The sequence below is a fragment of the Maniola hyperantus genome, chromosome 13, assembly GCF_902806685.2.
Source record: "Maniola hyperantus chromosome 13, iAphHyp1.2, whole genome shotgun sequence".
NCBI classification, from domain to species: Eukaryota; Metazoa; Arthropoda; class Insecta; order Lepidoptera; family Nymphalidae; genus Maniola; species Maniola hyperantus.
In genome coordinates, this window is record NC_048548.1 from 4891760 (window position 1) to 4917128 (window position 25369).

The 25369-nt window shown below is 36.1% G+C and overlaps 1 protein-coding gene across 1 annotated transcript in view; it reads right to left on the minus strand.

Moving 5' to 3' along the window:
• The window catches only part of LOC117987394 (uncharacterized), a 36568-nt gene extending 12024 nt beyond the window's left edge, over nucleotides 1–24544 (minus strand). The window contains exons 1-31 of the mRNA XM_069502710.1: nucleotides 24444–24544; nucleotides 22953–23199; nucleotides 22364–22467; nucleotides 21377–21546; nucleotides 20844–20913; nucleotides 19818–19949; nucleotides 18682–18892; nucleotides 17744–17922; nucleotides 17088–17165; nucleotides 16863–16970; nucleotides 16314–16455; nucleotides 16053–16195; nucleotides 15014–15187; nucleotides 14213–14440; nucleotides 13155–13256; nucleotides 12307–12468; nucleotides 12128–12229; nucleotides 11461–11552; nucleotides 10581–10698; nucleotides 9304–9423; nucleotides 8788–8886; nucleotides 6935–7042; nucleotides 5982–6077; nucleotides 5818–5906; nucleotides 5364–5487; nucleotides 4771–4965; nucleotides 4616–4675; nucleotides 3734–3962; nucleotides 2528–2581; nucleotides 1854–2005; nucleotides 237–356 (exon numbers count right to left, since the gene is read on the minus strand). Of these exons, the coding sequence (XP_069358811.1) occupies nucleotides 237–356; nucleotides 1854–2005; nucleotides 2528–2581; nucleotides 3734–3962; nucleotides 4616–4675; nucleotides 4771–4965; nucleotides 5364–5487; nucleotides 5818–5906; nucleotides 5982–6077; nucleotides 6935–7042; nucleotides 8788–8886; nucleotides 9304–9423; nucleotides 10581–10698; nucleotides 11461–11552; nucleotides 12128–12229; nucleotides 12307–12468; nucleotides 13155–13256; nucleotides 14213–14440; nucleotides 15014–15187; nucleotides 16053–16195; nucleotides 16314–16455; nucleotides 16863–16970; nucleotides 17088–17165; nucleotides 17744–17922; nucleotides 18682–18892; nucleotides 19818–19949; nucleotides 20844–20913; nucleotides 21377–21546; nucleotides 22364–22467; nucleotides 22953–23199; nucleotides 24444–24473 (4038 nt within the window). The 5' untranslated portion in view covers nucleotides 24474–24544. The remainder of the gene's footprint in view (nucleotides 1–236; nucleotides 357–1853; nucleotides 2006–2527; nucleotides 2582–3733; nucleotides 3963–4615; nucleotides 4676–4770; nucleotides 4966–5363; nucleotides 5488–5817; nucleotides 5907–5981; nucleotides 6078–6934; nucleotides 7043–8787; nucleotides 8887–9303; nucleotides 9424–10580; nucleotides 10699–11460; nucleotides 11553–12127; nucleotides 12230–12306; nucleotides 12469–13154; nucleotides 13257–14212; nucleotides 14441–15013; nucleotides 15188–16052; nucleotides 16196–16313; nucleotides 16456–16862; nucleotides 16971–17087; nucleotides 17166–17743; nucleotides 17923–18681; nucleotides 18893–19817; nucleotides 19950–20843; nucleotides 20914–21376; nucleotides 21547–22363; nucleotides 22468–22952; nucleotides 23200–24443) is intronic.
• Between the last annotated feature and the right edge of the window lie 825 nt (nucleotides 24545–25369).

Sequence of the window (25369 nt, forward strand, 5' to 3'; positions counted from 1 at the left end):
TGAACCTTCGAAAAATCGAGATCTATTTTTAAAATATTGAATAAACAAGTGTTTTTTTCAAGACCTACGATCACTTTTTACATTAATGGGTTTTCTCCCTTCATCATAAAAAACATCATACTTAATATTGTTATGGCTATCTTAAAATAATTTAAAATATTTTTTTGGTTTCCTTTCTGTACTGCAGGACTGTACTCAAAAACACATCTTTTAAACATAGACCATCAAAATAATACCTGCGGGTCGCTCCCGTGAGTTCTTTTCCAAACGTATTCAAAGTACTTCAAAGTTTTCACCGTAAGCATCAGGTCGACGTTCTCTCGATACAAAAAGTCCGCTAAATCCCTGGTTTTTTCCTAAAAGTCCAAAATGAGCTCATTAAAAGCGCTACTTTTGTAAACCTGCCTTAGTTAGGGTACTTATAGACGAGCCGCAACCATAACCACACCACAAAGGTAAAAATATTGCCAATGGCAGGCACAAAATTGTATGAGAACGCATAGTTCCATTCACGTGCAATATGCACGACGACATACAGCTACAAACACCAACACTACTTCGAACCCAAGCGACCACACCGCGACAACCGTACCATCCATTCTGAGTAATTTCGGGCTGCAAAGCAATTTCAGGCAACTGCAGTGAGACGATTTACACACGACTACGGTTGCCTGGCGACATTTTTATCACAGGATTGTGGGCTGTCTGAATAGACTCTTAATTACAAAAGTTACGTTGTCGCTCGTTTTCCGTGCCCCTAACTTTGAATATTAAAACGTTCATAAATATAATATTTTAAGCCCCTGAAAACATTTCTCATACGATTTTTTTTAAGAGGAACCGTAGTACAAAGTTATGAGCACACAAATTACACGGAGAAGTCCTGTCATTTAATTATATTTTAATTTTGTAAGTATAAATAAGTATAAAAACCTACATCCACTGAAATGGACATATTATACAAGTACGCTGGAAGAGGTGTGCCATACAAATGACAGTTATTTTTTGCGCTGATCCGTAAATTGACTCTTTGTGTCCAATAGTCTTTATGTTGACAAATGTCTCGCTACTAACCTTTATATCTAAGTACGTTCACATGACACTCACTGCTGTTACTTGCGTCGAAATGGCGACAGTAAACTTGCTTCAAAAACAGGTTGGAAATCGTAGCTCCAGTGTACTTGTATTATAGTCAAGGTCACAGTTTATATCACGTTGATTTATCTATGTTCTAACAAGTTAGAAGTAGTGACTTCTGATTCCCACCAATTTATTTCAGTCTCGAAATAAATAATCAAATTACGACAGCTTTGAATACTTCAGTACGTATCTAAAGTATTCACTAATCTAAAAAGTGCTTTTAAAAAAGCTTTTAGGCTAACCTAACAAAACCGCTTTTCATTTTAATATTTGGATATGAAAAAGCATTTTTAATGAAAATCTAATCTGGCTCAACACGGTTTATTATTTTCTTTGAAACTCTTATTTTCGTAATTGTTGTTTCTTAAAATTACGACTGTTCAAATAAATCCTCTTACAACAGAGTAAAATGAGTATTATTGCGGATCCGAGTTGAAGTCAAATTTAATTTGAGTTCTGTTGAAAAAATATATAAAATAACCGTACCTAACACTAAAAGAGCCATAACACATACATACGTAAATTTTTAATGGATTTAAATACAGAGTATTATAAGAACGCGAGCAAAAATGAAGACAGGTGATTATACAAATATAATTAATTATTTTTATTTAACCTCTATAACCTTAGCTCTGTATAAATCAGCGTATTCAGCGTACTTGTACAATTTATATTTATTAAAACATATTAAAATTCGTTCTTCAAATTCTTACATTGTGACTCAATAAAGCGTGTGAAGACGCCGAACGTGTTGATGAAATATAGCCGAACATAAGCCCAAAGTAGAGCATCCCAGTTATTTGTAAAGCCATCGCCAACCACATATCTGTTGAGTTCGAGACAACCACTGGGGTACATCCACAACCTGCGAGAATAAACAACAATCTAAACAGAGATAACACCTTTGACTTCAAGTCACATAAAGCACAAAAAATTAATTAAAAGAAAAACCGGCCAAGTGCGAGTCAGGCTCGCGCAATGAGGGTTCCGTACTACGGTCGTATTTTTCGACATTTTGCACGATAATTCAAAATTCTATGATGCATAAAAATAAATAAAAATCTGTTTTAGAATGTACAGGTGAAGACCTTTCATATGATACCCCACTTGATATAGTCACTCACTTCGAAAGTTGAAAATACTAATTATTAATTCATGACCACAATTTAATTTTTTTTGTGTGATCTGACCCTAAATTCACGGTTTTCAGCCTACCAAATTTCATGATTCTAGGTCAACGGGAAGTACCCTGTAGGTTTTTTGACAGACAGACGGACAGACAGACAGACAGACAGACAACAAAGTGATCCTATAAGGGTTCCGTTTTTCCTTTTGAGGTACGGAACCCAAAAAATTACAAAACTTAGTAAAATATAATAAATATTACCCATAAATATTTGAAACACCCAATAAAAAGTATGAAAGTATTGTGACACAGCAGCTGAAAAACAGAACATGTGTGTATCTAACATTTTAACCACTGAATATATCTAATATACTGAATAAAATAATACTTGTATTAGTAGAGATCAGTAGGTACCAATAATCGTTGTATGCAACAATGATTACAGAATTGGTAATATTTCTGACATCTATAATATAAAAAAGAATCACTATGTGTTGCTGATCGCAAATATCAAATACAGCTGAACCGATTTCGCTAATTCTTTTTTTATATTTCCTTGAAGTACGAGGATGGTTCTTACGGAGAGAAAAATTTAAAATTTGAATCGACTGTTAGGCGGAACGAAGTTCACCAGGGCAGCTAGTTTGTATAATAAAAAAATAGCTACGTACGCCAAAGCAAACAATTTTACTAAGATGAAAATGAAAAGTATAAAGCGATAGCCACAAAAAAATCGGTCTAGTGCGAGCGGAGTCGTACACGAAGGGTACCTATAAGAAATAACACTTCAATCATTCAAATTTTCATGGCGGCTATTTGTTGTTATAGTGGCAATAGAAATACACATTCTGTGATTATTTCAGCTCTCTACCTATTACGGTTTACGAGATACAGCGCGCTGACAGACAGACGGATGGATGGAGGGACTGACAGTAAATTCAATGAGTAGGGTCACGATAGCACTTCCATTCATTTTTTAAGCTTCCGTACCCAAAAGGTAAAACGGGACCCTATTACTAAGACTCCGCTGTCTGTCCGTCTGTCTGTCTGTCACCAGGCTGTATCTCATGAACCGTGATAGTTCATCATCATCATCATCATCAACCAATAGACGTCCACTGCTGGACATATGTCTCTTGTAGGGACTTCCACGCGCCACGGTCTTGCGCCGCCTGGATCCAGCGGCTCCCTGCGACTCGTCTGATGTCGTCCGTCCACCAAGTGAAGGGTTTTCCAACGCTACGTCTTCCGTGATAGTTACACAGCTGAAATTTTCACAGATGATGTATTTCAGTTGCCGCAACAAATATTAAAAAAAGAGAATAAAATAAATATTCAAGCGGGCTCCCATACAACAAACGTGATTGTTTTGCTCGTTTTTTATAGATAATGGCACGGAACCCTTCGCGAGACCGACTTGCACTTGTCCGGTTTTCTATCAATTACTTAAAGTATAATTTGACTTACTCTTCAATTTAGTTTCTGCAGTACTAAACACTATAACACTCGTACAATTGACCATGACATAGCTAGAATCACGCAGTATCTGTGGCTTACAGGAGTTCATAAAGATAAAAGCGGTCGCAAAGTTAACCAACGTCATAGCGATGGGTAGAAACTTTAGCAGGACAACTGCTTGATTGACTTGCATTATATCGCTCTCCCAATACGAGAACGCACCTGTTATTCTGAATACCTAAAACAGTAAAGTAGTAAAAACTAAGTAAAATCAATTAAGCAGCCCAGAACGAAACCTGATCACCTCCTTTTGTACACCTAACCTAGAGTTAGTAGTAGTGCCTTTGTAAAGTCCTAGTATTTCTGTGAAAAGAAATAATGAATGGTAGGTCTAGGACCAATGTTTACTCGTTATGCTATATCATCATCATCTTGATCAACCCATCGCTAGCTCACTACAGAGCACGGGTGTCCTCTCAGAGTGAGAAGGGTTTTGGCCATGGTCTACCACACTGAATACTACCACATATGCTCATAATCATTTTTTAATAGAGATAGCGAGCAAACGAGCAGGCGGGTCACATGTTAAGTGATCACCGCCGCCCATGAACATTTGCAGCACCAGAGGAACTGCCGATGCGTTCAATTATATTGCGTATATTATACATTTTTAATACTCTGTCATGACAAATCATGACAGAGCATTAAAAATGTATAAAATAACTTGGTATGCAGCTCTCTCGGGAGCACTCGGAGCGAACTCCTCACAACATAATTATCTATTATGTTTCCTCAGAGGTTAGACACGAGAGGTGCTTGAGTGTCCCTTTCTTCTTTCTTTACTCTCTATATTCTAAAAGATAGGTCCGAACTGAAGTAATTTAAACTTACTAGTAAAATATGATTTATCCTGTAGAGATCTGTATCAGTGTGATCATTTACGACTTTGAACTGAAAGACACAATTAGTTACTAGTATTTTTACGGTATATTTCTTGACAAATAATAAAAGTAATTAACTTCACTTTAATACAAAATTAAAATTACCAGTTCTTCAAAAGGAAATACACTTAAAATATCCAAAAAGAAAGCGTGTTTCAAATAGCGCGTCATTGTAAGTAAGGGGTGTGTTACCAACAGCGATCTCTCGTCATAGTATGCCACGTAAGCCATTAATATAATATCTACGTACAATACTATGTCCATCCAGGAGTAGCTGTTGCCCAGTTTGCTTTGTTTAGTCTAAAAATTCAAAAGTTACACCTTTTAGTTTTTCATAAGGCATTAAGCATACCTGCATTGATCGGCCTATATTTATATTTCTTAGATATAGTACTAGACAGGTCGAAATGGCAATCGGGGTATAAGGCGGGGGACTCCCCGTACACCCGCACAGCGCCCACGATCACCCACACTGGGTTAGCGTGGGGGCTGTGCGGGTGTGCGGGGCGTTCCAACCCCGATTGCAATCTCGACCTGTGCCGAGTTCTACGCTACAAGCTACGAAAATAGCTACCGCTCTAAAAGTGAATGCCAAACGCAGATTTTTTTACTGTACCTAGAAATCTAGATTTTTCGCTGTGTGGCGACACTAAATGATAGTTTCGTAAACTAGTTATTGGAAACATGTTTTTACTTACAGCGATGTTATAGGGTATGATAATGACGTAGTAAATTGCCAACATAAATCTTATTGAACACCATAATTTCAAAAAGAACCCATGTGGAGTAATGCACCCTGGCAGGAAAAGGTATCGCAAGTACCTACAAAAAACAATGACGTAATTAGTAACAATCAAACTAAATAAATAAGTAAATGTAAAAGATATCAAAATATATAAAAGAAAAAGGTGACTGACTGGACTGACTGACTGATCTATCAACGCACAGCTCAAACTACTGAACGGATCGGGCTGAAATGTGGCATGCAGATAACTATTACGAGTATAACGTAGGCATCCGCTGAGAAAGGATTTTTGAAAATTCAACCCCTAAGAGGGTGAAATAGGGGTTTGAAATTTGTGTAGTCCACGCGAACGAAGTCGCGAGCATAAGCTAGTATTATTATAAGCTTATAGTAGGTATAATAATCACCTCATAATTCCTAATTTATCAAACACTTCCTTGTATTGCATTCTTTCTTTCTTTCCGCTTATTATTACAAAGCTCTCTTTAATTTCTTTCTAAAATTAAAACGTAATCAAATATTTCTGTTGGAAGATCTATTTCTATTTAAGCAGTTGCCTAAATTCACTTACCGCTATTTTATTCATCTTTGCATCAATTTTCCCCATAAGAGGCTTACCCTCTTCGTAACGGGATGCTTGTTGAATAATTTCAGGATCTTTTATAACCTAATCAACAGAATTCGGAATAATATACCAACTGAAAAATGGTTAAAACTCTTTTGAAACTCTTGGTAGCACACCTAGGAGTACGGTGGTGTTTAAGTGGGAGTTCACAGATTCGATTTCAAGCTGAGTCTGTTTGAGAATTTATGAACCTTTGGCTCAATTTTTGTCTGGTTGTCTGTGGCTAAAGCTCTATTTGCACGGTACAGCATTGCGATTGTGGCATGCTACATAGGGATATTTACTCATGTGCTACAAGGCGGTATGATATAATTAAAAAAAATGTAGCACGAATAGTTGGCAGAATCTCGAACCATAATGGTACGATTACACCTAACGAGTACAGTGGCGAGTTAGTATCCTCGGCCGAGTACTCGGTTGGTATAAACACTTTAACGAGTGCAATTTCTGCAATTTCGCCACAATTTCTCAGCCACAGCACTGTCTCGGCCGAGTGACATTTTACTGTCTCGCTTCACTACTCGGTAGGTGTAATCGTACCATGACATTCCAATTTTAAAGCGAGATGTTCTCTTGACTCTCGGCATGAAATAGACTACCGCATGCTGCTTAAGACCACAAAAAATAATGTTTTCATTTGTGGCATTCTGTACTGTGGTATGTTATTGCATGGACGTAAAGCAGCCTTTATTAAGTGACCCGGTAAGATTCCGGATTAAAATATTTATTTGGGATGTGGCCTATGGGTAGGTATACTAAACTACTAACTTAGTTCTACGATCTTAGGTACGATCAGGTAGGTATATTTCTTCCAGATTATTATGCTTCCAACCAACTGTCTAATTGTCACCTACTACTTTGTAAAACTTATATACTACCTACTAAACTATCGTATCTACCTGCTGTATAGGATCAGAAATCTCAGGGAATGAGCTCCAGCATTGCACCAGAACAGTGTATTCTATATGAAGCAAAATGCAGTTGGTTGTAGTCACTACTGTAAATACCTACAAAAGGTTAAAGTGATTAGTACATTTTTATCCCAAACTTTACTATATTGTTTTTAGGGTTCCGTACCTCAAAAGTAAAAAGGAACCCTTATAATATGTTATCGCACTTGTGATTGCCGCCTTTGAAACGGAAGTCACGTGATCTGTTGCGAGAAAGGCCATCTTGAATCGATTGTATAAATGCGGGTGGTTGATGGTTTTTGAGCAGTCTCGTTCCGATTCGAGACTCGACCGACTATTAAATGCTCTTGCGTTTAGGTCGCCATTTTGATTGAGTGGTTGCAGTAGCAATTATTGTGCCTTAATCATGTTAATATTGCAGTTAGGTTATTATAAAAAGTAAAATCTCGATAAGCCTCTGCGTGTCGTGATTAATATTTAACTTCACCTCTGGTATGTTTATATATAGGATCATTTCGTTGTCTGTCTGTCTGTCTGTCGTCTGTCAAGAAACCTATAGGCACGGTAATGTTATCTATACAGTATTGTAACTCGGCCGTATCTTTGAAATAAATTACCTACAGCAGCGCGGTACGTAAACATGCGATAGGGCTGCCCGCCTCCGGGATTTTAATTACATTTGCTTACTTTGTGTTTAAATATGTACGTGTCATTTGCCTACTTTGTGTTTAAATATGTACTTGTCATATTAAATATGTATTTGAACTTATTTTTATTGAAAAAATCGCGCGGTTATTAATAATAATAATAATAATAAAAACCTTTTATTCAGCCAAATTTACAAATAGGTAGAAACAGGTAGGGTGCCGTAGTCCCTGGGGAACCAAGGAGCCGACCAGTGTCCGTGCTCCCTGGTTCCCCAAGACCCAGGCACCCACTTCTTAAAACTAGCTTACTGTCTATCTTGGCCGAACGGGGCGCTGCCTCAGCTTATTGCTGCAGCCGGTCGACTGCAGCGCTGATTTTCAGGCATGGCCCCCAGTGACATCACGGGCCGATCGGGAGCGCGAACATCCCGTGCCTATTTTATATTGACACATGCCGAGTTACTTGCTGGTGCTCTTTTGGTAGTAGGTAAGGCAATTTCAACCCAATACATATATCTAGGCTTTAACGAATCAGATCTCTATCTATTTAATCTATTCTATTGAATATTTTACATTTATATCTATTATGTCTTTCTATCTAACTACTTAACTATCTATTTATCTTTCTACCTATCTATATAACTAATCCATCGAATTACATATATAATAAAATTATCCGCTATCTATTTATAAGTCGCTTAATGTTGTCCTGTAAAATTTGAATGAAATTGTTATTGTTATTAAAAAAACAAAACACCGTCCGTTCGTCACTGCGGCACAGTCGCGACTGGCTGCACCACGAGCGCACCGCGAGATCGAGGCGCGTAGGTATAGCTCGCGTTTCGCCCGTTTGTATGAAGTTGGAATATTGCCTATAACATTACCGTGCTATAGGGTACTTCTCATTGACCTAGAATCATAAAATTTGGCAGGTAGGTAGGTGGCACGCAGAAGAGGAAAACTCTAAAAACTATGAATTTGTGGTTATACATCACAAAAGAAATTTAAAATCTGTTCACAAATAGTAAATAAATCTTCAAGTTCAATATGCCTCTTATATCAAAGTCCTCTAACATCTTTTAGTGTCCCATGTCTCAGACAACCTTTTCCAAGCTTATACATTAATATTATTAAAATATGAATACTATGTATAACTTAACTTTAATACAAAGCCGTAAATCTAAACCTCCTTACCTTGGGGAGCCCAAACAACATTTCGACAAGACCTAAGTTGCTGCCAGGTCCAAGGGACGATTCAACTTTCCCAAGATTATTCAGCTTATTACAATATCCCTGAAATTATAGAAACTTTATTTTAGCTAATTCGAATACTGGTCGAGCACGTTAGGGCTCATTGACTTCTATGAATACAAATACACTGGACTTGCGATAATCAACCTGTTTTGGGAGCCACTTGATTTTCGCCATTTTGGTGCTGATAGCAGCAGTGAGCGTCATGTGAGCGTTCTCGGAACTAAATGTTAGTGATAAAATATTCATTAACAAAGTGTCAACACGATGACCATTTGACACGAAGTGTTAATTTCAATTCTCGGTACGTTCAGTAGGGCACTTCGAATTTACACAAAAAATAACTGCCATGTTGTATGGCACACCTTTTCCAGTGTATCTACTTGTATATTATGTCCATTTCAGTAACTAGGCTCTTTAAGAATTTTTGTTAAGTAGGTACTAGTTAAAAAGCAATACCATTTTCAAAATATACATGTCGCGGCCAATATTAGCTGCGTGTTGCACGATCTCATTGTCCGGTAACACTATAGTTCTAGACTTTGAGGCCAGAGTTTGCAAAAAGTCTCGACTGCAATCCTGAATATCAAAAGTTGTGTTAAAACTACCACTACCGTCATCATCAACCAATTGACGTTCACTGTTGGACATACTCGTAGGTCTCGCACCGCCTTAACCCACCGGGACTCGTTTGATGTCATCTGTCCATTTAGTGGGAGGTCTTCCGCTTTCTGGTGCCATCCTAGCACCTTGGGAGCCCAACGTCTATCGATTTTTCAAATTAAGTTCCCTGTTTTGTACTTTGTTTTTATCTGTGACACCAACAACAACTAAATGCATTTTCTTTCTTTTTTCTTCTTTAGCTATGTCGGTTACTCTGGTTCTTTAACTAGTTAGTATTACGAGAGATTTTTTTTCTCATTTCAGAATAGAATAGAATATGTTTTTATTCAAGTAGACTTTTTACAAGCGCTTTCGAATAGTTGGGTAGTTTTAATTTACCACTGGTTCGGAATGCCGTTCCTGCCGTTTCAATGTTGGTACTTTTGTAAGTAAAAACACGACATTAAACTACGAGTAGGTATATATAACAGCTTGCTATAATATTGGTGCCTTCAAAAGAAGCGTGAATAGGCACCTTCTGCGCAGGCGCGCTCCACCTTGGTAAAGTAAAGTAAAGTAAGTAAAATATGCTTTATTGTACACCAAAACAAAAACAATAGACATATAACAAATACAGCATGTACAATAGGCGGCCTTATCGCTAAAATAGCGATCTCTTCCAGGCAACCTTAGGGTAGAGGATATTAATATAATATAAAAATTAAAGAAAGCGGAAGGGGTGTACTAATTAAATAAAGTAAATAAGTAAATACACATAATATACGTATATATATATATATATATATATATATATATCTATATATATATATATATATATATATATATATATATATATATATATAAATGTAAATACAACAGTAAATAAGAGAGGAATAGACGACAGATAAGTGGAATAAAAGTAAAAATAAATAAACACATCAAATGGAGGATAAATAAAATAGCTTCAATTTTGTTTTAAAAATAGATAGTGATTGAGACTGTTTGATATCCAAGGGGAGAGAATTCCATAGCAGTATAGCGGTAACAGTAAATGATTTGTGTGTGATTGCAGTCAAGCGCAAGCCTGTACCTATAGGTATAAAAAAACTACATAAACGCTTAGGAGTATATACCTGGAAAAGTGGGCAGTATAGTAGAGTTTCTATCATCTCCAATGACAAGATTTCTTGTTGGATATTACTCGACATGTCTTTGAATATTTCTTCACTTGAAACTGCGTTGTTGTAATACCTAGTAGTAATAACGAACTTAGAATATTCATAGACATACTAAAAATCATAGGCAGTAAAATCCGTCTTACTGAGGTAATTATGCTAAAAGTATGCAAAAAACTCGCTGAGAATAATATTTTTTTTTACATATCTAATACGATAATTGAAGAAAGGAATAAAGGAGATTCATTCCTATTATAACAGTGTTCAAGTAAATATATAGAAATGTCTCTCACTGATTTAAACTTTATAGGTATCTATCATTAATTTTTCCACTAAATAATAAAATAATAGATTCCATCGTTGTAATCACGTCTGAATACAAAGATCGAAGCGATTACTTTGTTATTACAGAAAACTTGATCTACAGAAGACTTGGCTTAAAATAAATATAATTTATTCAATGTTTCAATTTATGTAATACTAGCTAATGCTCGCGACTTCGTCCGCGTGGACTACACAAATTTCAAACCCTTATTTCACTCACAACACACAAGGATTTTTGAACATTCAACCCCTAAGGTTGAATGTTCAAAAATCCTTTCTTAGCGGATGCCTACGTCATAATAGCTATCTGCATGCCAAATTTCAGCCCGATCCGTCCAGTAGTTTGAGCTGTGCGTTGATAGATCAGTCAGTCAGTCAGTCAGTCAGTCACCTTTTAATTTTATATATTTAGATTTCTTAAGACAGCGAGCGCTTTTATAAAACCTAATCTGATTTGTATCAGACTGACCTATTTAAAATATTCCAGTGAAGTCAGGCAGTAAAGTGTGCTTACCATTGAACGCAAAAGAACTTTTTCACCCGTGCCTTGATTTTTACACTGACGTGATTCACTGAGAGGAAGTAAAAGAGTTCCCTCATAGATTCCTGGAGCAAAGTAGGTTATCGAATAAATTAAATTTTAAATAAACTTTGTCAATATTATAAAATTCCTTTTTCATATTCTCTAAATTAAGAAATCAACTTTCTACTTAAGATTGACCATCTGATGCCCGCGTTGGTTCGCGTAGATTTAGTTTATTAAAACCCCTAAAGTCGCCTATAAAGTCACTTTCCAGGAATTCAATTATACCTGTACTTTGCCAAAAATAACGATACGTTGTTCCATTGCGATGTAATTGAAGAATAAACCAACAAACAAACACACTTTCGCGTTTATAATATGGATAGTGATATTATCTCCCCGAGCTATATTATAAATGCGAAAGTGTGTCTGTCTGTCTGTCTGTCTGTCTGCTAGCTTTTCACGCCCCATCTGTTCAACCGATTTTGACGAAATTTGGTACAACGATAGCTTGCATCCCGGGGAAGGACATAGGCTACTTTTTATCCCGGAAAATCAAAGAGTTCCCACGGGAATTTTAAAAACCTAAATCGACGCGGACTAAGTCGCGGGCATCATCTAGTATATATAATATATAATATTTAATTTTTTTCCAAACCTTAAACTTTAATTTTCGTTGCGTAGATAATACGTATATTGAACAAATTTTAGCGATATAGAAAAATGACAAATAAGCTCCCAATTTTAAAAGCAATACGATCTGAAACAATGAACAAATATCCATAGAAATCATTATGGGGTGAATCACTTGTGGCAAATTGGGATAACATAATATACCAGCATCAAATCTTCAGATCCTGGGGAAATTTCAGACGTTCCGCTACCCGTGAATACTGATGCTCCGAAAAAAATAGAGGAGGTCATGGGCCTCTCATGTTTGGCATCATTTGTTACAAATATTTTTGTCTCCCAGAAAATGAGTAAGGACATCCAAGAGTTCTAAATTAATAAAACTGATTTAAATAAAAATATATTGCTGTAGGTAGGTACAGTTAGCTGTTTTAAAAATAGAATGTTTTTTTAATATTGTAAAGACTTGACTAAACTAATAGTTTGACATCCAAAACTACTGAGAAAAATCTATTAAAAAAACTGGCCAAGTATGATGCATAAAAATAAATTAAAATCTGTTTTAGAATACTCAAGTGAAGCCCTTTCTTATGGTACCCCACTTGATATAGATATCTTACTTCAAAAATTAAAAATACTAATTATTAGTTCATGACTACAATTAAATTTTTTGTGTGATGTAACCACAAATACACGGTTTTCAGATGTTTCCCCGAATGTCTGCTATAAGACCTACCTGCCTGTCAAATTTCATGATTCTAGGTCAACGGGAAGTACCCTGTAGGATTCTTGACAGACCGAGAGACAGACAACAAAGTGATTCTATCAGGGTTTCGTTTTTCCTTTTGAGGTAAGGGACCCTAATTACAAATTATTTAAATTGCGATGTGCCTAACACAGAATGAAATGAAATAAAAATTTATTTGTGACAACAATGTCGGTTTACAGTTTAGTGTCGGGAACCCTGAAGTAAGTTTGATAAACCTGTGATCTAATGAGGGAATACATTGTCCTGTGGTGCATATAACAAAATATAATAACGTATCAATTGTTACCTCTCGACATAAATTTCTAGGACAGGTGGTAAGATACAAAATGCATCCCGACCAATAGCAAAATATCAGAAATAGGAGGCAATATTTTGTACAACAAAGAAACTGGAAAGAAAACAAAAAGTCGTAATTTGAAAAATTAAAAACAAGACTGCGCCATACAGCCCGCCACATTGGATTTTTGTAAAAAAATTTAGAACGCGTAAAATTTAACTCCTCACGCTCCATTTTAACTTTGTGTGTCAAATTTCATGTCAAAAGTACAATTTTAGTCCTTATTTTAAAGATAAAGCGTACTTTTGACATAACAGTTGACCCATATAGTTAAAATAGCGCGTGTTAAGTCATTTTGTACGGACTATATAGCCAGTAAAACTTGGAATGATGTAAAGGTTCTAACGATACCCCACTCATCCAAATCTTTTCAGACATTTAGAAGTTATAGTTAATAAAAATATCCTCAACTTATAGGAACTGACTTTATTCCATTTAGACAATACTTAATAAACTTCAATCTTAGTTCTAAACTATTAACTTCTTCAAGACATAATTATAAATTCTAATTTTCCCTGCTTCAAATCAATAGCTCCGGCTCTTTTGGCCGCCATTTTACATCTACTCCTCATTCTTTTTTTAAATTCAACTGTAGGCAAAGCAATGTCGCTAACATAGTGAAATAAAGAAACTCACATACATGCATACATAATTATATGAATCCTGAAAACATTACACTGCTTTTATGGGCAGTCGTGTAATAAAATAATGTAGCATACCTACGCTTTTTCTGAATCAATCAATTATACAAGGAACCAAAAGTTTAAATTTGCTGTAATCCGCTGTAACAGACGAATCTGTATGGTACATGTGGCATGCGATATGCACCGCTCATCCTCCCACCTCTAAACATGCAAGAAAAGCCAGTAACCAAGAAAGCACCACCACCACGCAACAATACACAAATCCCCCAAAACACGCTTGACGCATGTTTCGCTCTGACACCGGAGCACTCTCAGGAAATGTAGACTTCACAATCGATAAATTATGTCTTAACGAATACTCACATTTGCATTGCTATGAAAATTTCTTCGCCATTTGCCCAAATAATCCCAAATGTGCCATACTTGTAGCGTCGGGAACAAAATGGCTATTTGCGTAGCGATCGATTCACCTTGTGGGTCCAGTGTGTCGGTAAATATATACATGGGAAAAACTGATAAAACGTCGAGATAAAAACCGAGTGAAGCCATTTTTTCCTCGGCGATCTCTCTCACTGTTTCTTTTCTGACATTCTGCAATTTAAATTAGACTGCTATATCATGACTAGGAATAATTTGCATATCTAAAAAGTGAGAAATGAAATGGTAGCAATGTTGAGATCTACGAGAGTTTTAAATTATGAAATAGTTACGTTGCTAAGAATGAATTAAGAGTGTAATTTTTTGCCCGAATTCGTTAAATTAAGTGAATATTCTGTATGTATACAGAATATGTAGTTTTTTTTGTTGTATTGACCTGTAAATTTATAAACAAATTAAATAAATTCCAAATTAAGTGAAACAGATTGAAAGATTATAACTAGATAAATTATCATGATGTAGCAAGTAAGCAGAATCTAGACCATTCAAAACGAGAAGATCACATATGGCTGCAAAAGCTTTTTGACCCTTAATAGCTCAACGGGTAAAGGAGTGGACTGAAAACCGAAAGGACGGCGATTCAAACCAGGCGCTGCACTATTGTCGTACCTACTCCTAGCACAAGCTTGATGCTTAGTTAGAGAGGAAAGTCATTCAACATGGCTAATTTTCTTTTAAGAAAAAACTTAAGGAGATTATGAAACCTTAAAAATATGTATGACTTACTTTTTTAACAATTGCAGTAGTGAGCTGTATATAGATGTTGAGCAACAATCCAGCAATGACGATCGCGCCAAGAACTTTCTCCCAATCTGACTGTACTAAGACGACTGCCAAATGCGGGCACATTATACAAACGTACAACACCATTATAAAGTGGGCTACGTCGAACATGTGTGTCTGAAAAAGCTATTCACCTTGAAAATAGTACTTTTAATTGAGTTATACAAAAAAAAAGCTGAAAAAGATTTTTTTTAATATTTTATTTACTGATTGGTCCCTGTGAATATTACTTCATTTATTATGACATAGTTCATTATATATGTTAAAGATAATAATTATATTTATAGACTCCTTTAAAGCTGCAGTGAAGAATCATTATCTTACAAATTGAAGACGACAATCATATTTGTTTCTCCTTAAGTACGATTATAGAGTATATATTAGTCTATTTTATTAGTATATTGGTATTATACATATTATTTAATACAATTATTAGTGGTTTATGTATTAGTATGTATCAGTTATTTGAATGTATGTTTATTAGTATATTACACACCACCTGCAGTCTAATTTTCCTTATACTTTCCAATCTTTTAGGTTGCCTGGTTGAGATCGCTAATTAGCGATAAGGCTTCTGTCTGTGTTTTTTATTCTTTAATGTAATCCTTCTTGTGGTTGTGCAAATAAAGTGTATTTATTATTATTATTATTACAAAAATATTAAAAACAATTTATGTTAAGGTCTAGAAAAACCAAACGAAATCTAAATCAATACGTTTGAATATTTTTACTAGTATAGTAGTATTTATAGATAGTAGTAGGTACTCTTGCTACTGGTGATCAAAGTTAGAAATTTTACTAAGCTAAAAATGTTACAAAATTATTGAACTTAAGTTTTTTTTATTGTGACTTTCGCTTGATGAAACAGATGCTTAAGAAACAGAGCAATGTCTAGGTTGGAGGGCTTGCATGGAAGATCTTATTCGCTCTTACCTTGAAGTTTAGTAACTACTTAGTAAACTGTTTTATCAACTTTACGCACAAAATCAGTATTTGGTTCCAAAATCCATGGAAAGGTTGCACGGAGACAAATCCGAGGGTCTTCAATCGTGGTAACATTGCTGGCGAGTTTATATAAATCTAAATATTCGGTAGTAAATTTCCGATGACTGATATTGTTCTCATCTTTAAACAAATGGAAAGAAAATATAAAACATATTATTTTTATCAATTCACATCCTTATTGTTCTTTCCTCAAGAAAGGTTTACCTCAAAGATATTTAAGTAAGTATATAATATGTACCTTTGTAATACATATGGGAATCATCTACAAACGTTGGATCCTCCTCTTCGATTCCTGATAAATGATTTTTAAATAACTTCATCGGTCTATATCGTGTTCTAATAAGTCGAGAATCTTTTTGGTCGTATTTTGTAATTGCATTCTGAAATATTTTAAACAAATCCTAAAATATCTACTTATACGGTTCATAAATAATAAGCTAGCGGATCACTGGCGTATGGTACTAGGCCAAAAAATATTGCCTAGTGATTTTTTTTTTAAATACTAACAAATTACTAATAATAAGTACCTAGGTAATGTTAGATGTAAAAAGTAGATAAATATATTGTTTTCAAAAAATATTTGTAAATAATTTAGTTCAAGATAAGGAATAATAAAGGCTTTTTTATTTTATTTTTATTTAATGAATTTTTTATTTTTCATTATTGCCTTACTAATGAAACAGTTTTGGAGCACATCGGCTGGATGGTTTCAAAGTCCATAAAGGAAATAGGTAGAAATATTTTGTGTTATATATTGTTAAGATTATGTTAGACTTAAATAATAGACCTGTTTTATCTTAGAGCTTTTTATTCTCGAGTCTACTTTACTCCGGATGATTTGTAGCATATGCGGATTTTCTGTCATTGCTCTCATGAAATCCGTTCTTCGTAACACCTAAGTAGATACCAATTTAGATATTTTAAACCAAATATATTATTATAACATTAATAAATACATTATAAAGCATTGCACTTATATCAAATACTTGCCTTTAAAATTATAAATACAAACCTGTAATTCTACGTATGTAGCCGCTTTTGCAGTAACTTTTGATGGTATTGAATAAAACAGACTTATTTCACCCAGAACCTAAAAAACAGGCTTATCAAGAGAAATAAACGAAACGTAGATTTCCGTGTAGTCTACAATTATTTAATGTTACAATAAAACTTAAAGCTAGCCTTATCTAATTACTATATAAATCATGACCGCGTGGAATGGTGCCAAGAATACTGGCTGCATTTCCGCGCTGGACAGCCAGGCTGATCCGTTGCGCAAAAAATGAGCCAGCCCTTCTGTCACCAGATGAGGCTATTAATCGCGGTGAAATGTCTCGTAATTTTTTTTTAGATTTATTTTGTTAAAATTTGAAAAGCATCAATTTTAAAACATCTTGTATTAGATATGGATGGAATTGGTTTGTTTAACATCAATATTTAATACCTATACAATAAATGCGAATGTGTATTTGTTAGCTGGTTTGTTGGTTTGTTTTTCAATCACGTTGGGACGGAGCAACGGTGCAATGTCATTTTCGGCATGGATATGGTCAAAATCAAAAAGTTTCTACGAGATTTTGAAAACCTAAATCCACGCGGATGAAGTCACGGGCATCAGCTTATAGTTATAATTATACTTATTACTTCTTATTGGCAGTTTTTACTAACAGTTCCTTCCTTAAACGCGATCATCGGACTTTCATCGTCCTCATCTGAAAGCATTTCCAAGACTCCTCGTTTGATAAACAGCATTCCGTTCTTAACCACGCCCTGGTTCCAAACATACTGTCCAGCCAAATACAGCTCATGTCTCATCAACAGGGATATTTGTCGCATAAAAGATTCCTCTGTATTGATCAAATATTAGCTTCAATGGCCTGAGTTTGACCGCTTTAGTGTTATGTACGAGTATACGTATTTATATTATACTTCAAGAGGTTTATTAACAACAAACTAGATCACTTTATAGCTTTTAGTAGGTACTAAAGGCGGCTTAACCCGGCATCTACCTACGCTACAAAATATAAAGACTAGCCAGCTTACTATCTTTTTGTTTGAATGCAATAATCTTTAAAAGTAGGCACTGGCTTCGTATTTTCCAGAAGACAGTTTAATACTAGTGAAAGTTAAATAAAATAATTGTTTCAGAACTCTTTGAGACTTTTTTATTTGATTACAATTTACAAGCTTTGACTTTGATCTTACCATTTTAATCGATTACATGTTAGCCCTGGCGGTAAATGATGAAACAGTCTAGGTTGGAAGCGAGCTAACTTGGAAGGGGTTAAATAATTTTATTAAACCCATACCCATACATCGGATACACATTTCACCGGAACGCTAAATCCCTTGCTTTGCCGATTGGGTGGTAACTGGCCATGGATGCAGTTTCCTAGGAGACCAGACTAGAGAAAATTTAGAATACGAATTCCGGAACTGCCCCTGTCGGGGATCAAGCTCGATACCTCTCGCTTATAAGACCACAGCACTCACCACTACGCCATAGAGGTCGTCAAAAATTAGTTAATGCTTTAAAACAGACTTGGCAGCCTAACTTTATTAAATGTAGGTAATTATGATGTAAAATAACAGTGGGAATCAGATACCAGTATCACCCAAGAGGAAAGAGCTGTGAAAATGTCCGACGTTTATGTCAAAGATAAGTTCCATCTGTATCGGCACAGGCAATTCTTTCAAATGATGGGTAGTCAGAATCCCGTCCTTCATCTTCCAGAGCTGTTGTTTGTACAGCATTGCCTGCTGGATCAGTCCAGATGGAGCTCCGCGGAACTTCAGGTATTGGATCATGTGGTGATACTACAAAAAAGTAGGTAGGTAAAATCACGGAACAGAATTTTCTGTTCCGTGGGTCAAATGAGAAACAAACTTTAAAAAATGCGATATGCAGACTGAAAACCTTATATAGAATAATGTGAGGTATTTTGGATAATTTGCCGAATCTTCCATAAAAAATGTCTAAGGAAATTACGGAATATGACATCATGCCCGATAAAGGACTGCGAACCTGGGAAAATCACGTTTCCTTTTTCCTCTACGTTGTTAACTCAATTTGAGGCGATTTCGTTTCATGTTACTTTACTACTGTAGAGTTAGTATAAGATATTCCATCTCACTGAGCATCTCACCAACATTGATAAAATTCGAAGTTCAAAACACAATAACACAGTAAAATGAACCTAAAGATTCTTAATTAATTAAGTCGAAAATTCAGTACAACATTTTTTTAACTTCGCAAGGTATTTGCTTGTAGCACTGGCTGTAGATATATGCACGAACTTTAGCTTTATAACAAAGACGTTAAGATCCATTTTACTCTATCGCTAAAATTTTGTGACGCTCGAATTCTACCAACGTTGGTCAGATATAAAATCGAATACTATTTTTTAGCTACTACACACAGCTCATCATGAGTAACTGAGTACGGGTCTCCTCTGTGAACGAGAAGGGTTTAGTTAGACAATAGTCTGCCACACCTGGCCCACTTCGGATTGCATTGCTGGAAATGCGAAATTGTATTTGTTTGTTGGTTTGTATTTCAATCACGTCGCAACGGAGCAACGAATTGACGTGATTTTTTGCATGGTAATAGTTATAGACCTGGAAAGTGACATAGGCTACTTTTATCCCGGAAAATCAAAGAGTTCCCACAGGATTTTTAAGAACCTAAATCCACGCGGACGAAGTCGCGGGTATCAGCTAGTAGTTATATTCGCATAATAACCTGCTCTACAAAGACAGACCATCGCCGGTTTTCCAGTACCAACTCCCACGTGAGTCCTCCAATACATCGATAACGCATACAAACAAATCCAAATATCATCAACAAGGAAGTCAACCATTTCTCTCGGCCGTTCTGTAATAGAAATCCAAGATTATCATCAAACGAGCAATGAAAATATAACGAGCAAATAAAATTCAATAAAACTTGATAAGTTGACTCCTATAGTAGCAAGATAAAGTTGAAAACTAAAGCCCGACTACGATTATTGTAAAATTGGGTTTCTGTTGCTTGGTATATTTTAATAGTAGGCATAATATATTTATATTCGAATCAATTGACACCTTACTGATCAAAATCGGCCCAACAGTTTGGCCGCTACAGTGGAACACACATACATACAATCATACATACATAGACTGCCAAAATCATTTTGCCGTAGTCGGGTTAAAAAAAGAACTTTTCCTTATCTCACGCTAGGTGTAGAACGAACGGCATAAGACTGTGGAGTATGGAAACCTATGTGGAGTGTGGACACCTATACAAGATAGCTTATTCAGCAGTGCACTTCCGTTGGTCGCGAGGATGCGCCTACTAGATGAGATTGTTCCATTTGCAAAGCAGTTGATTTGACTGAACGATGACAAGCTGTTCTAACTTCTAATGGTTAAGACGTCTGCCTCCTAATCGGAGGTTAGGGGTTCGATCCCGGGCATGCACCTCTAACTTTTCGGAGCTATGTGCATTTTAAGTATACTTAATTAAATATCACTCGCTTTAACAGCGGAAACATCGTGAAGAAGTCTGCGAGTTCTTCATAATGTTCTCAAACGTATGTGAAGTCTGACGTGTGAAGTCGACTATCATGGCAAAACAAAACCCTTCTTACTTTGAGAGGAGACCCATGGTCTGTAGTGAGCCGGTGATGGGTTGATCATGATGATGATGATGATTTGCCTAAAGATGGCGATGGAGAAAACGATGATAATGCTGTTCTTAAATATCATTGGTTTAATTATTTGCATTTACCAGGGGAAAACTATCACCAAATATTGTGTTGAAAAAGCGGCACGCACAGTAGTACCAGCATGTCATGTAGCTGCAACAGAAAAGCACATAATACATAGATGGCTTTATATTATTTTGTGGATCAATAAAAAAACTAAAAACTGGTCAAGTGCGAGTTAGATTCGCAACCCGAAGGGTTACGTACCTTCGTACAAAATATGACACTTTTTAATTTTTTTTTAATTTGGATGGTTGTCATTTTTATTTATTATTATTAATTTGCTGTGGGGATTTACTTCTTCATTGGTACATTTAAAAAGGATAGACAATTCTATTATTCTATGAAACAAACTTAAATCTAAAAAAAAACAACTTCAATTTCTATAATTTCGGTTAAAGGTCAAAATATTATGATCTGGAGTAAACAAATCTTGACTTGTATCACTCATTTGCATTTTATTGACGGTCAAAGTTTAACCGTAACTTTAAACACTTGTCATATAACTGGGCCTAAGCATTTAGTATTTAACCAGGATGTACCTATACCCACTTACTTGTCAAATTGTATACTTCTGCTAGGGATCTTGAAGCCCAACAAGTGCCAATCTCGACCACTAAGCGCTGGTCTGTGGAACCAGTACCATAGACATGTGGCTCCATGCAACATTAAGAGTACTAGTAGTATATGTTCTAGTACATGTATTTTCTTGCGTGTGTTTCTCATCTGTAACAAGTTCATTAAAGCCAGGGTCAACTATCGGAAATTCGCGAGCGCGCACGTTCGGCGTTTGCGGTGCAGATAAATAATATGGCGTTTGCCACTCACATTTGACCGGAACTTTGCGCGCATTTGTAAGATCTCGTTTTTTCACTTGTGTTTTCCTGCTCGCAATTTTTCGGTAGATGATCTAAAGGTGATCTTCCCTCATTTGATCTAAAGGTCATTAACCACTCGACAGCCCACATACAGTGCAAGCCACTAGAGCCGCAAGAGTCGCCATAAATACAAAAGGTAGGTACACGCGACGCATAGCAATACTGAAAATGCATGTGAGATCAACAGCGAGATTCGGAAGCATCGGGCGCATCGACCTCTCCTCATGCATTTCACGACTCACCGAATGTTGTTGAAGCTTGCGACTGCAATCTTTTTAAAAGCAAGTTATAAATCGTATTCCGAAAACAATGGGTCACAAATTAACCAACAGAGTTTTTGTATTGTCATTATCATGATCAACCCATTGCCAGCCCACTCCTGAGCACGGGTCTCCTCTTAGAATGAGAAGGGCTAAGGCCATAGTCTGCCACGTGGGCCCAGTGCGGATCACACTCCTTTGAGAACATTATGGAGAACTCTGAGGCATGCAGTTTTTCTCACGATAACAACGCACACTTAAAAACGCACATACAGGTAACTCCGAAAAGTTGGAGGTACGTTCCCGGGATCGAACCCCCGATCTCCCGAATAGGAGGCGGACAAGACACCACTAGGATAACACGGCTCATTGTATTGTTTTGTACCTAGTTGTTAAAGATCTCACCGTTTCATTTAGGCTTCGGAAAAATCCAAATAATCTGTAAATGCGTCCAATGGCTAGACATCGCCCAATAAGTAACCAAGTCTCGTAGCGTTTTTTGTACTTGACTGTCAAAAAATATAAAAGGAAAAGGTGACTGACTGACTGACTGATCTATCAACGTACAGCTCGAACTACTGGACGGATGGGGCTGAAATTTGGCATGCAGATAGCTATTATGGCGTAGGCATCCGCTAAGAAAGGATTTTTGAAAATTTTACCCCTTAGGGGGTGAAATAGGAGTTTGAAATTTACGTAGTCCACGCGGACGAAGTCGGGAGCATAAGCTTCTTTAGGTATAATATGACAATGTATCTATAGCGTAACTACCAAGTATATAAACAATTATTTTAATGTAGGTAACTAGCTTTTGCTATTGACTGATTTTTTCAATATTGGATCAATATATGTTATAACTGACTATAATGGATTTAGATTATTTGAAAATCCCGTGGAAGCTTTTTGATTTTCCGGGATAAAAACTAGCAAATATATTCATCTAAAATCTACATGATTCAAGCTATATCTGTTACATAGAGTAAAGAGTACTTACAAATTGTTCCAAAAGGCCATAGACTGATGACGTCAAAAAACAACATTATATAGTTTCGTCTGTACACTCTCATATGTAGTCGTACGATAGCCCAAAATGCATGCAACAGGTGCAATAAGATGTCCAATGAGAAAAACACTTCTCCAAGGATCACAGTTGCGTCTAAGAAAGGGTTAGCGTCCTCAAGGTAATAAGCGATTAATAAGTGTACCACGTATTTGTAGATTATCATCAATACCGTGAAACTCTGGAATTAGTTTGAATCATAACCTATTTAAAATTTGCTTCACCTAAAAATGTAAAAATAATATGGGCACAGTTCAAATATCTATTCGTGTGGTTCAAACAACGACTTCTCTATATGGGACATCTTTGCTTACAATTTGATTAGCCAGTGTTGCCAGTGTCACACTAATTTTGACAGCTTCATTGTTTAAAATATCCCTTTTTAATGTATATATATAAAAGGAAAAGGTGACTGACTGACTGACTGACTGACTGACTGACTGAATGACTGAATGACTGACTGACTGACTGACTGATCTATCAACGCACAGCTCAAACTACTGGACGGATCGGGCTGAAATTTGGCATGCAGATAGCTATTATGACGTAGGCATCCGCTAAGAAAGGATTTTTGAAAATTCAACTCCTAAGGGGGTGAAATAGGGTTTTGAAATTTTGTAGTCCACGCGGACGAAGTCGCGAGCATAAGCTAGTAATACTATAAAACTTAAAGCTAAGCTAGTCTTATCTAATTACTGAACAAATCATGACCACGTGGAATGGTGCCAAGAATACTGGCTGCATTTCCGTGTTGGACAGCCAGGCTGATCCTTGACGCAAAAAATGAGTCAGCACTTTTGTCACCAGATGAGGCTAATAATCACAGTGAAATGTCTCGTAAAGTTTTTTTAGGAACAAAAATGTAACTCTCGATAAGAGAGGTATATCATCTAGTTGCACCACTTTCCTGCTGATTTCAACCTTTTATGTATTAATAGTAATTTAGTTCATTGATAACGAAGTTATAAAGGTAATAGGAGTATTAAGAAGGTATAATTGACACACAATGTATTGACACTTGCTTAATGGCTTGCAAGGATTCTGGAGAAAGCTCGGATGGCTGGATTTTTACGGTGGAGAGCTGCAATCTCACGCACAATGGATGAATAAACACCGGTCCTAATATCGGTCAAGTGCGAGCCGGACTCACACGCGAAGGTTTCCGTACCATTTACAAGAAATAAAACTTTTTAATTTTTTTAAATTTTCATGGCAACTAATTTGTATTTTTTTTATTATTTGTTGTTATAGCGGCAATAGAAATAGGTGTAACATAACTTTCTATCTCTTACGGTTCGCGAGATACAGCTCGCTGATCAACAGATGGATGGACGGGAAGCGAAGGTTTAGTAATAGGGTCCCGTTGGCACCCTTTGGGTACGGAGCTCTGAAAAGCAAGACGAAAAGAAGAAGAATTCTTCAGACCTGCCACCAGATATTCCATGGTCCCTTCATAATGCTACGTGTGATATGGCCCAGTCGCCCCTCCCATAGCCTTTGTCCTCTATAATGCACATTTATATTTTTAGCACTAGCAATACTATTTATATGACTGGCACGCTCCGTCGCAGATGTGGCCTCCGTCCTGAAATTTATTAGCGCCTTTATATCACCCAGATTTATAAGGATAATCTGGTAATAACTTAAAACACAGTGAAAAAAAAAAAACAGTGTTATATACGAGTACTTGCAAAAGTCTGGATATTTGTTATTACTTCACGCCACAATGACCGATTTGCTTGAAAGGAATAAAGCTTGCTCTGATTTGGCACATAAGCTACTTTTATCGTGGAAATCAAAGAAATCCGGTGGGATTTTTAAGAACCTTTATCCACGCGGATGAAGTCGCGGGCATCATCTAGACATCAAATAAAAATAACTTACGCAGTAATTGCCCCATGAGGTACGCTAACAATTCTTCTAATCATATTGATAGTTTTATGTAAGTATATAATATTTTAATTAAAACATATTTGTATGACTTAAAACAAATGTAGAAGTTTTCTCCGTTAACATAATCCCAAGTCGTGACCACATAGAAATTCATTTTATATTTAAATACATAGAATAGGTGTTATTAGTTTTTTTAAGTGAAGGCGTGTTTGAAGCGATTTTGGGATGGGTAAGAACTTGAATTTTGCGTCACCAACATGCTAATGTAGTGCTCGGAGTGCCGATAGATGTAAAACCTAATATTACTGGTTTTGATTTACAAATTATATACTTAATTTTACTTAATTTTTAAATATTACAATAAAACTTAAAGCTATGTTGTATTTAGTGATTAAGTTAAAATCAAAATCGCTAATTTTATATGCGCTTTAACGTGCGAGCTGAAAAGATGCAGTGCC